The sequence below is a fragment of the Pteropus vampyrus genome, unplaced genomic scaffold (genome assembly GCF_000151845.1).
Source record: "Pteropus vampyrus isolate Shadow unplaced genomic scaffold, Pvam_2.0 Scaffold112, whole genome shotgun sequence".
Classification (NCBI taxonomy): Eukaryota; Metazoa; Chordata; class Mammalia; order Chiroptera; family Pteropodidae; genus Pteropus; species Pteropus vampyrus.
This window is the reverse complement of record NW_011888893.1, coordinates 2,131,100-2,143,583: the sequence shown is the minus strand read 5'-3', so window position 1 is coordinate 2,143,583 and position 12,484 is coordinate 2,131,100. Positions and strand designations below refer to the sequence as shown.

General features: G+C 37.6%; 1 protein-coding gene across 1 annotated transcript in view; it reads right to left on the bottom strand.

Annotated features, from left to right (window-relative positions):
* Positions 1-12,484, bottom strand: part of CNTNAP2 (contactin associated protein like 2) — a 1,200,002-nt gene that overhangs the window by 799,946 nt on the left and 387,572 nt on the right. The window contains exon 9 of the mRNA XM_011365532.2: positions 10,784-10,933. Coding sequence (XP_011363834.1) covers positions 10,784-10,933 — 150 coding nt within the window. The remainder of the gene's footprint in view (positions 1-10,783; positions 10,934-12,484) is intronic.

Sequence of the window (12,484 nt, the reverse complement as noted above, 5' to 3'; positions counted from 1 at the left end):
GTTGAATTTCTGTCAAATAAAGCTGAATGTTATCCTAATACATTTATATTTTTTTATGTTAAAAGTTAATGTCATTGCTAATAGAAATTCTAATTTAACATTACTATGTGAAAATGCAAAGAAAAAACAATGCATTTAATTGATATTGATGTTTACGATTATTTCACATGTTCTCAGAGGTTTAACTTCCTCAACAATAAAAAATATATGTATATATTTAAATTTTTGAAGAGCAGAAGTATGATTGACTAAATACTCTGAAATTCTTGATGCAATAAGAAAACTTCTTTCATTAAATCTGAGACATCATGTTTGTGGATATCTTATTCTAGAAAGCAAAATCTGCCCATCGATGGGCATAAAAAATTATTAGCAACTTTAACAACGAAAATACATTTAAACACAATCTTATGTTAAAAGATTTTTATTTTGTCCATTTGTGCATTTTAAAATAATCCTTACAATTTTTATCACCTCCCTCCTTTTCCTTCACCTTCATATTTCTTGTTTTGTCTTTAGGTAACTGAATTCAGGTCTTATCCCTTTCACGATGCCTATGGAAGTTCTTCCTTCTGAAATTCAATCATGTTTTAAAACTTTGCTTTGTTTCTATAAATAAATTTTATTAAGATACACTACTTTTTCCTACTCTTCTCTCTCCATATCACCACCCTACAGGAGCATTTTTCTTTAACATTAGAGATCATTTCTGTCTAGATAAAAATCATCTCGTTTCTTCCCTAATTTATTCTTTTGTATTTCTAACTTTCCACTTAATGATATTAGCCTCACATCATTACCTAGCATTTTATTATTTTCTAATGCTGTCTTATTCTCTTTTCTAATACTTCATTTATGGAATCTAGGATTTTCATGACTGGAATCCAACAAATATCTCTTTTCCTCCTGCATTTTGATCCCCAGATTATTCCCTAAATTAGTGTTTCTCATAGTGTGAAGAGGGAACTGCAGGTACTGAGATCACACAGCAAATAGTTTGGCAGGTCCTCAAAATAGTAAAACACAGAATTACCATATGACCCAGTCATATCGCTCCTAGGTTTATACTCAAGAGAAAGAACGTATGTGCACATAAAAAACTGTACACAGATGTTCATAGCAGCATTATTCATAACAGCCCCAAAGTCCAAAAACTGATGAATGAATAAATGAAACATAGTATATTCATATGATATACTATGCAAATAAATAGTAATAAAGTCAATCATGTTTTAAAACTTTGCTTTGATTCTATAACAAAGCTAAAATTGAATAAATCTTGAAAACATTATGTCAACTGACAGAAGCCAGTCACGAAAGAACCTATTATGTGATTTGATTTACATAAAAAGTCCAGAACTGGCAAATCTACGGACAGAATGTCGATTCGTGGTTGCCTAGGACAGGGTGCTGTAGAACAATGTGGAGTGGCTCCTAACAAGATTGGGGTTTCTACTTGGGATCAAGAAAATGACACAAAATTAGATTGTGACGATGGTTCTACAAAACTCTGTGAATATACTAAAAGCCATTGAATTATATACTTTAAACGGGAGATTTTGTGACATGTGAGTCATATCTCAACAAATAGTTTTTAAAAAAAAGCAAAACAAGTCACCTGGATGTTTGGTTAAAATGTGTATTTCTGGGCCATACCGCAGACATACTTTATCAAATTTTTACTAAGAATGCAGACTAATGCTGTTTTATCAAAAAAAGAAACCCTTGAAGATTCTTATGTATATGAAGGTGCAAGAGCACGTTCTAAAACGTGTTATTTTTAAAAATGTGCAAATCCCTACCTATCAGCTCTGACTCAGTGGGTAACATTTGCACTGGCCTGGCAAACAACGGAAGTGCTCCTATGTTCCCAAGCGTCCGCATCGTGGGCATCACACCTCCCCACTTCACTTGGCCTGACCCCTCGAATCTCCACCCTGAGCGAAGCCCAGAGGAAAAACCTCTTCCTTTTGATCTTTCTCATTTTTTCTACCTACAGCAGTAACTACGTCTATTCCAAGAACCATTCTCCCTTGACATATATATTCTTGCCCGTCTGATTCTTTTCTTTGAAATATCAAACCATAAACCATATATACACATTGCATTCTACAGTCATGTCACTGAGTTTCAATAGCCATAGACAATAGAAAAGATTCTGAAGGTATTAAAAGATTTTCTGAGGCATCTAGATTTTCCCAGTAGTATTTCACATAGTCCACCTCTAGCAGAGAGCATCCTCCTTCGGATTTCATATCTGAACACTGTTTGGTCCAGTAAGGATCTGTGAGGGCAGAGGAGGTCTCTCTTCCCTATCTCAGGTCTCTGTGAAATGAGAGCTCGTGAACTTTTTGGTCGATGCAGACTGGGTTTGCTAGAGCGATGATCTGCAGTGTGTTTGGCAGTCATTGTATTTAACTGCAGGGAAGGGAGAGCAGAAGAACCAGCTGTTGGAGAGCCTTAGGGATCTTTTGATGGGAAAGGTATGAGAATGATAAAATTTTAGGGCCACACTCTAAGTCAGCTGATTTGAATGTTACTAGGAAGATCTTTGGCCTAAATTCTCATATCCTCATCCCCACTCTCGATATTGAAAAAGACTAGAAATTTCACCATTAGAGATTCATCTCTTTTAGAGTCCTGAAGGCCAGAGAGTCTTACAAATTCCTTATTACTATAAAATCCTCTTAGGGAGTAGATCGTAATTTGTGATTATTTGAGAGAGAGCTGGTTGCCACGATGAGTGAGCAGGAACCCAAAAGATAGAGAAATTTTGAAAACAAGGTGAGAATTTAGCAAGGCTCTTTCTGATTATTTAGTGGATGAGCCAGACTGGGGAAACAAACAAACAAACAAACAAACAAAAAAACTAGCTCATTTGTAAGGCTATGATCTCCTTAAAAACTCAACAATGGCAAAAAAAAAAAAAAAAGCCACACACAGAAAAAAACTTACTTCCTGGTTCAAAGGGAAAAGTTTACATATAAATAACTATCTGCCTGAAGTTAAAACAAAACAAGCAGGCAAACAAAATAAACAAGAAGACTAGCACAACTGCAGGCACTGGATTTCATTTTGGTTTTGTTTCTTCACATATCGAATCATTGTTATTTGAATTTTCAGCGATTTAAAAAATGAATACCCTAAAATCATTTCCTCTGTTCGTTTGGTCACAGAGAATCAGGAATGTAAATAGAAATATCAATTTTATTACAAAAAAACTCAAACATTTTTCTGGCTTATAAACAAGTTCTATTAAAGAACTTTCTAGAACTATTTTGTTTTCATTTATTTGTACCATTACCCAATAACTTGGGGTGGCTAAGGAGAGGTGCAGGTCTCGTTTCCACGGACACTCTCCTGCTGAGCCCATTTCCCCCCAGACCCGCTCCAGTCAATTACTAAACGTGGCAAGAGTGTGAGAGTCAGACCATTTCTATCTGATGGGATTCTGACAGGCGATTTCCACGGGAACTGTGGCCTACACTGTCTCAGCAGTGAGACAGAATCTGAGGCTATTCCTGTGCCATCTTTTTTCCTTCCTGCTCTCCCTCCTCAGGTGTCAGACCTGTTCCTCCTTTTTCATCCCTTTATCCTTCTGAGGCATTTTGCCCAATTAAATGTCTAATTCTGTCTTAACCTCTGCTGCTTTAGAGTATCTGAACTGACATATTGCTCATAAAAAAGAAGTATGAATTTGTTTCTTTGGTAAATAAAGCATTATAAAATCAACTAGATAAGATAAGCTGTAGAAATATTTACGTTCTTCAAGTAATAACTTGACATACATCACACATTTGCACCAGATGTACAAGTTGTCACAATTTTAAAATTTGGCCATTTTTTTTTTCAACTTGAGCATTTTAGATACAGAAGATAGTTCCTAAAAGACCCACACAGAGAAATCATATTTAATTTACATGTGTGTAGTTATTTATCTTATTTCCACACTCAGAACATTGTTTTTTTAGTCTAGTATTGTTTAAGTATCAAAATTAATATAAAAAGAAAATAAAGCAAAGTGTGCTGGGGTAAATTGCCACAGGGTTAAGACAATTCTCGCAAGTCGAAGAGTTATAATTTTACGATTTTTTTCTTTGAAAAACTACTTACAATTCTGCCTGAAATCTGAATATTACCAACGCAAGCCAGTCATGAGAGCCAGAAACAGAGAAAGGCACGTAGAAAACACAGTAATTCTAACGATAATTAGTCCAAGTCATAGCTCTAATTAAATTTTACTTTTTGGAGGTATAGGAAGGTCTCTGGAATTTGGGGCTACCTAATGAATATTTTTCTATCTCCAACAGAGAATCAGTTTCTGATGAGGTTAACGTATTCCGTTTCGCTGTGCCATTCACTCCCTCTCTTTTTGCCCTTTTCTTCTATGCACATAATTGGAAAACAAATTAAGATGACCAAAAGCTCTTTAGGAATTGAACTGAGAAAACAATGTATCTCTCCTTGTTAATGTTCTCATCACAGAAAGAAATGGCTTTAAATTTTTTCTTAAGTGGAGAAAGTATTTGGGTAAAATAGCAAATACGGATCTAAATATTTTCGTGAGCATGTAGTTGTTTTTGTACAATCAAATCCAGTTTTAGAAATTAAATAACTGAGAAAGAGTTTCTAGGTTAACTCACTACAATTACAGGAGGACGTACTCCCTGTAGCTAAAAAAGAGAGGGGAAAATCACATTAAAATGAACCAGAATGAAATAGTGAAAGCACAATAAAAAATTCTATATAAACAAAAAATTAATTGACAGGTTTGCAAGTAATAAAAGAAAAAATGAATTCCAATTATTATATAATGTTAGCCAATACAATCAAATGTACTATAACAATTTACACAAATCACTAAGGTTTGAAATTCTGAAATTTAATAAATGGTTAGTTGGTCAGAAAAAGTTGGCTCTTCCTATTAATACCAAATCAGTATTTCAAAGAGAGGCATCTTACTGAAGAGCAAGATGGGACACCGACATATTTAAATAAATGATGTTCATCACTACATAAATACAGATGGTGATTAACTTTCATTTTATTTTTCCAAAAGCAATTAATAGTGTGTTTCCTAATGTCCTCCAATCTCAGTATAGTTGGACCATGGAGAGAACAAAGGCCAAAAGGGAATGATTAGAATCAGGCCTTATTTTCAAACTGGAAGTCTATGCACTGGTCTTTACTAATATTTGTAAAGACCATTGATTTTATAACAGTTACTTAGCTCTGAGTCACTGTCCTCCACTTATTTATTTTTGAATGGCGCCGCAGTCCCCAAATCACAGACTGGATGGAGTTTCAGTTTACCGGAGCTCGTTTTAAATCAGTAGATTCCTGATCCCTGTTATATCCCACGTGTGATGCAGCAAAAAGAGCATTTGGCCATAACTTGAGATGAGAGATTTGGGAACTGATTCAGAACCCATCAAGGCAACCCAGGAAGAGTACACAGAACCGTGGAAGTGTGTGTGTGTGTGTGTGTGTGTGTGTGTGTGTGTGTGTGTGTGTGTGCGTGTGCACGTGCATGAGCGTGTGCGTGTTGGGGTGTTCACAGTCTGGATTATTTTGGAGGAATGACAGGTTACTTCATGGACAATACCTTCAGTGGTTTACAATGCACAGGTCAGAAGCAATTTCTAGGCGAACACTGCCGAGTGGACCCCAAGATGCAGACGGAGAAGAAGAAAGGGAAAGCACGGGGCTTCCCGTCAGGCTGACCGGTGCTACCTTCCACTCCTTTTTGCATACATCCCACCTGTCGCCTTGACTTCCAAAAACGTATTCAGAATTGATCATTCCCCACCCCCTACACTGCTACAACTTAGTCCATCTCTCTTTATCAGGATTATTGCGATAGTTTCCACTACTCTCTCATTTAACTATAGTCTTTTTCTTAAAATAGCGGCCTAAGAGATCATTTTAAATGACCCCACCTCACCCAGCCTGCCTCTGGCTGCGCACATTCCGAAAGCTAGGCCAGACTCCTTTCCTCGAGCTTCTTTCCGTCACTCACCAACGTCACATTCTGTTCAACGGCCTCTTTTTCCAGTTATGGGACCCTAACTCCTTGTGATGTGTTTCCTCATCCCCTTGAGCTCTTTGTTCAAATGCCACCTGAACTGGGGCATGCCCTGGCCACCCTATTTAATAGGGCAGTCCTCGACATCCGCTCTTAAGAACTTCTCATCCCTTTCTCTGATTTATTTGCTCCTCAAATATATTCAATTTATCAATTTATGGTCTCTACTGGAATGTAACTTTCTGAGAAAAGTATTTTTCTGATTTGGTTACTGCTGTAGCATGAATAATACTGCCATGTTTTAGTAAATATTAAGTGAAATGACTTGAATCCTAGCTCTACTAACTCTTGTCATACATTACTGCACTCAGATAAAAAATTCATCTGATCTGATAAACAATTATTTAATCTTTAAGACCCTGAGAAGTCATACCTGCCGCATAGGCTAATGAAATACCAGTGGCTGTTCTATGCCAGCATAATCAGGACCTCTTACCTAAATTGTTTTGGGGAGGAGTAGGTGGCAGAGGCTGCCAGTCTAGGTGGGGATAAGAAATCTTCTAGCCTCTTGTGCAGGTAACTATAAAATGTATCCAGTGAAATTAACAGGTCCTAAACTGATGAGCTTAGATTTGTAACTGGGAAGAGATGTGCTCTTTTACTAAACTTTATCAGCCCATTCCTATGAGGCTCAGGCCACCTCTCAATGCCATCTTTTTGTCCTGCCACCTCCACCTGGGTTGGCATTTCCCTGACAGCTGCCTCCCGTTCCCCCTCGCCCATGTTCCTTATAACTCCTTCTGATAAGACTGGCTCTGGAACTTTCTTAACATTTCTCTTCAGCCATAATTCTCTCTCTTTTTAAATAAAAACAATGGGGATAATAAAATTACCAAACCTGAGAAAGTACAGAAATTTAAAAACTTTTCCACTCTCTTGTGACCATGGCCCCTGGCCTGTATCAGAAGGTTTATTTCCAGGTAAGTAATCAACAAACAAATTTAGTTATTTTGTTTGTTATTGTTTTCGATTATTAAAATTAATAAAGTGCTATGAAAAGGAATTCCAGTTGGGAGGCAGAAAAAAGTTAAAGCAGCTAAAATACCTTTTGCTGAAAAAACATCCCAAATGAATAATCTCTTTTTTTTCTGTGAGGGTCGCAGAGGAGAACTGCACCCTTTCCTGGGGTTGGCAGGGAGCAGGCGTGCAGAGAGCGAGCTCTGCATGGGAGCGACACAGCCCTGCCTGTGACTGCACACGCAGCTGCATGCCTAGCACGTGGTTTGAAACCTCGAACGTCCCCTAGAAGGGGCTGTCTCTGCGTCAGTTATGGAGAGACTCAAGGTGACCTGGAAAGGCTGGCAGCGTTTAGCAACCCAGGGTCAGGCCCTGGGTTTACCAGGTTATGCTGTGTAATGTGAACAAAGCAGACTCCATTGCTTTTTAATAGATGAAGAAGGTAAGATAAATTATAATAATGATCCCAAATCAAGTGTGCATGATTCACACCTCATTTTTTTTAACAAAATCAATTTTTCTTTCCACTATACTAATATTTCTTAAGATGGTTTCATTATAACCTCTGCAACTTATTTTAAATTTTCAGCACAGACAGTATGAAGGCATGTGTGCGTGTATGTGCATGTGCGTGCGTGCGTGTACTTCAAGTCTGGAGGCAGCTAGCATTCTAATCAGGAAGCCATGCGCCAGAGGTGGCCATGAACATTATGTCAGAAACGGCTCAACTCCAGTGGCGGCTACTCCAGGTTTTCTGCTCTCTGCTCCTATGATCAACTTACTGAATGCCAAACTGGGTGTCCTTTGATGAAACTGGTTTGTTAGTTAGCAAAACTGTTACTAATATTAGGAAAGAAATCTCAATGGTGAAATTAAAGATATTAAAAATAGGTAGTTTGGCAAAACGTCTCTTAGAGACACCCACAGCTGGTATAAGATGGTAGAAGACTCCACTGAGGCCTATGATCTGAGCCTTGAAGAAAGTTCTAGAGTTTGGATGACTTCATGATCCTGTTCCAGCTACCAACTTAGGAGGCCCTCTGTTGCCTGGCACCAACTTTGAGTGCGGCTGAGTCTTACTTCTAAAGTAGTGCCACTGCTGCTTGAAGGGAACATTTTAGTCAAGGTACAGCGAGTCAGAGGTCTAGGACTTCACCGAGCTTACGGAAGAGTCTGCATTAACAGTGCTGTGCGGACTTGCTATAATCATTCATTTAATAAATATCTATGTGAGTGCACTAGACCTTGGCCTGTGACTTCTTTTCACTGCTCCATGGTGGTAAAGTTACTTGAGAAGAGCTATTTCTTATTTACCTCACGTTTCAGTGGCTGGCATCTTTAAAAAAGAATCTAAAAGAATGTGTATGCAAATTGGCTAAGGTCAATCTATAATTCTGTTCCTCAGATCATTTGTGTCAGAATCACCTGAAGTTTCAAATTCCTCAATTTCTCGGCATCTGCATTTTAACATTCTAGGGGCGGGGCTGCTAACCTGAGTCGTAAGGATTTCCCCTAGTGGTTTTCATATACTCTGAGGACTCAGCTAATGAAGATATAACCAAGGAAGATCATGACCATTTGCCAACAGCATTTCTCAATAGCAGATCAAAGACCCAAGAAGGAGGAAATATGCTCCTGACTGCTGGGTTTGAAAACCAAAATCTGTAAAGCAACAGTAAATAGCAAACTATAAAGCCTTCATCTCCTATAAAGTTTGTGCCATAAATTTGTGGTTATAGCTATTTGCTTACCCATCTAGATGGAAATAGATCAAAACTGGCTGTAGGCATCCAGCAATCTCATCCATGGCCAAAATATTCCACTGTCATTTGGATGGGTAGAAGTTATCAATAGCTTTCCAACTGACTACTGTGCTGCACTGTCTATGGCAGCAATGAACACTTGGCCCAAAGCCCATCATATTAAATATGTCTTTGGATGAAAATCATTCTGGCTATTGGGCTACTTTTTCTCACATCAATAAGCTCCAGTTTATTCACACATAAGACATACTGTCTGACTCTCATCCACTCATCAAATATGTATTGAGAGCCTTTTTAAACTTACGTAATTTTAACTTCCAACAAATACCATGAAAGATTAAAGAAGCAGAGGTCTAGATCAGGACCTTCTGTCTCCGAGTTGTTACTCATCACTGTCACGTCGCAGAGGGAAGAAACGCCCTGGCACCCGAGTCAGAGCTCCTGAATTCAGGTGCTGGACACGAACTCAGTGGCGAGTCAGTAAATATCCTAGGGCTTTTACTTCTTTTAGACAACAGGAAATAAAATGCTTGCCTTGCCTCTTTTTCATTAGTTTACTAATTCACTCACGCGTCTCACATGTATTTATTTGTCATCTACTATATTCCAGGTATTTTTCTAGGACCTCAGGGAATACAGTAAGGAACAAGGCATATAAGATCACTGCTTAATAATTAGAAAAATGTATAAATGCAGGAATATAAACATATATTTACATAAACAGATAAACATATGCGAATATTAATATATTTTTCTGAGGCAAATATATGTGCACATATATTTTCTAAAGTTTAAATCAAAGCCTTTTCTAAGGATGCAATGTATTTTTTTAGATCTCACATTGTATGATTTAAGATGAGAAAGGCAATAATCTAATGAAAGATATATTGCTCTAAACAACAAACCTTTAATAAAAGATGTCTCCATATTTCACTAATGATAAAAAAATCGACTTCTGGCAGGGTGCCTTCTGCAGGATAGGAAGCGTGCTAGGTTCACGCTGCAGAATCTATCATTAAAAGAATCTTCCTTTTTACTCGTCTTTTCATTACTTAAGAACCAAGATACATGTGATCAGATGGCTTCTCATGGAAGGCAGTCTGAAGTGGGCAGTCTCTAATATGGTCCCAAAGACCCTTGTCTCCCTGTGCAATCCCCTTCCTTTAAGTGTGGGCTGGATTTAGGGACTCATGTCTAACCAGCTGTACATAACAGAACTGATGGAATGTCATTTCCAAAACAGAATTATAAAAACCTTTGGCTTACATCTTGGAAACTTTCTTGCTTACTGGCCTTCCTCTCCTGACCCCTTCCCTTGGATCCCTTCCTCCCCTCCTCCCCATCCCTGCCCCTCAGCCCAACCACCAGGAGGAGAGGCCACTTAAAGATGAGAGGACCTGAAGGGTCAGAGCCTTGGGAAGAACGAAGGCACCTCAGCCAAGAACCAGCATCAACCGTCCATTGAGCGAGTGCATCCTCTTGGAAGCAGACCCTCCAGCCCAGTTAAGGCTGCGAATGATGCAGCCACATCCAACCGCTTGGGTACAAGCTCATGAGAGACCCTGAGCCAGAGTCTCCCACTTACTGAGTTCCTGATCTAGAGTAACTGTGGGATAACGTTTGTTGTTTTAAGCCAGTAAGGTCTGGAGTAATTACTTACACAGCAATAGGTGACTAATACATAATGCAAATACCTGACTCTTGAGGATAGTATTATGAGATTGAATCAGTTTGAAACCTATGCTTTATAACTCAAATATATGAATTAGACTTGAAGAATATGATGACATCATATTAATTCCTTTATCATGAAGAAACATACATTTGTCACTCTTTTTAACTGAATGGGATTAGAGTTTGTTTTTTCATGAGATCTACTGAGTTCACTGAAACAAATATAAATACTTTCTAATCAAACTTCATTAAAACTCTGTTTTTAGCAACGTAATAGTTACCAATAAAAAACTGGTAATCTTACCTCCAAAGAAGTACTTCTCGCCAGTTTTAACTTGAAGAGGACTATTAGTGCGAACTGCTGATGCCTCATCGCCATCGATGGTGAGAATAGCAAAATTTTCCTTAGCTAGGAAACGAACCTCATGCCACTGTCCATCGTTCAAACCAGAACCTGTTAAGTACAAAATCAGAGTCAAGTTATTGTCTTAGGATGGTTCAGTTTAAAACAATTTTTATTATCAATAAAGTCAGAGCTTTACAAATAAAAATTGATATATTTTCATCTAGGAAAATCTGGTGATACTTACAATCGATATCTCATGTTTCTTTAACATTATAAGAGGTTTTATTCTCCACTGAACCAAATAAAGCATAATATAACCCAGTCTAAGGAAACAGTACTAATGTGCCATTGGGGTACTTGGGAGAATGAATGGAGTGAATAAAGTTGTCTGGGAGGTGATGATGAACTACTTTAATTTAATAACTTATTTTCTGGTTAGCTTTACTAGACTCTAATCTCATATAAGAAAATGGGTTTATGACTTTTGTCTAATATCTCTGTTTTTATAAGCTTTTTAGTACTGTTATGTTTTCTCAATAACCACATCTGGCAGATATAGTTTATATAAATTAAGGACTAAAGAATAAGTGTGTGAGTATGGACAGTTATTGGTGCTAATTGACCACTAATAAGCTTGGGAAATAATACCAGAATTAACTGATCATTTATAAATATGGTATCTTTCTAATGAAGTAGGTTATATCTAAACAAATAAAATAAAATAAAATAAATAAATCAATCAACAACTCCCACCCCTAACAATATCCCACTGCCGCCTCACACAAAAATCTTCGGAAACAGAAATTCTTTTAAGCTCTCCATTACACTGACAATAATTTAAAGTTTCTGTTTAATTTGTGTCCATTTTATGAAGCATAATTAGAAAATTAAGGAGCATACAGAGGAGGACAGCCATTGAACATCAGTATCTGGAAAGTTTAAGAAGCACTAAGAGACCGAGAAGTCTACGAGGCTCAGAGTGGCCTCCTTCTACCTTACGAAGGCCTACGCTGTGGCAAAGGGAGGATACTCTGTTCTAGTCTGCTCCAGACAGAATAATCTAGGTAGGAGTTACTTGAAGATACACTTCATGTTTACAAAAGAGAAGTCTAGCAAGTAAAGGTATCCAAAAATGGAATGAGAGTAAATTAATGAAGCACTGATGACGGCTTCTGGCTTCTGATCAGAGGTGTGCAAACATCCACTTATAGGCCGAATCCAGTCTGGGGCCATCTGTTTTTGTACAGCCTGAGAGCTAAAAATAGTTCTCACATATTTAAACAGTTGCAGAATAAAATGAATAATAACAGTAAATTACATGTGAAACTTACATAAAATTCAAATTTTAGTGTCCACCTAAAATTTTATTAGAATACAACCAAGCTCACTTGTTGACATACTGTCAAAAGACAGACTCAAATCAACAGTGGCTGTAGAGACTCCATTGTCCACGAAGTCCCAACTATTTATTGAGTGGTCCTTTACAGAAAAAGCATAAACTACTGGTTGGCGTGTGCTATTAAACAGAAATACCATTAAGAAAAAAGTTAAAGCCTGTTGACACTTAGAAGATAGTCACATATAGGTAGTATATGCTGATATACTGGTAAATATCATTATAAATGATCCCTCCCTCAGGTATTTTCCTTAGAATTTTCA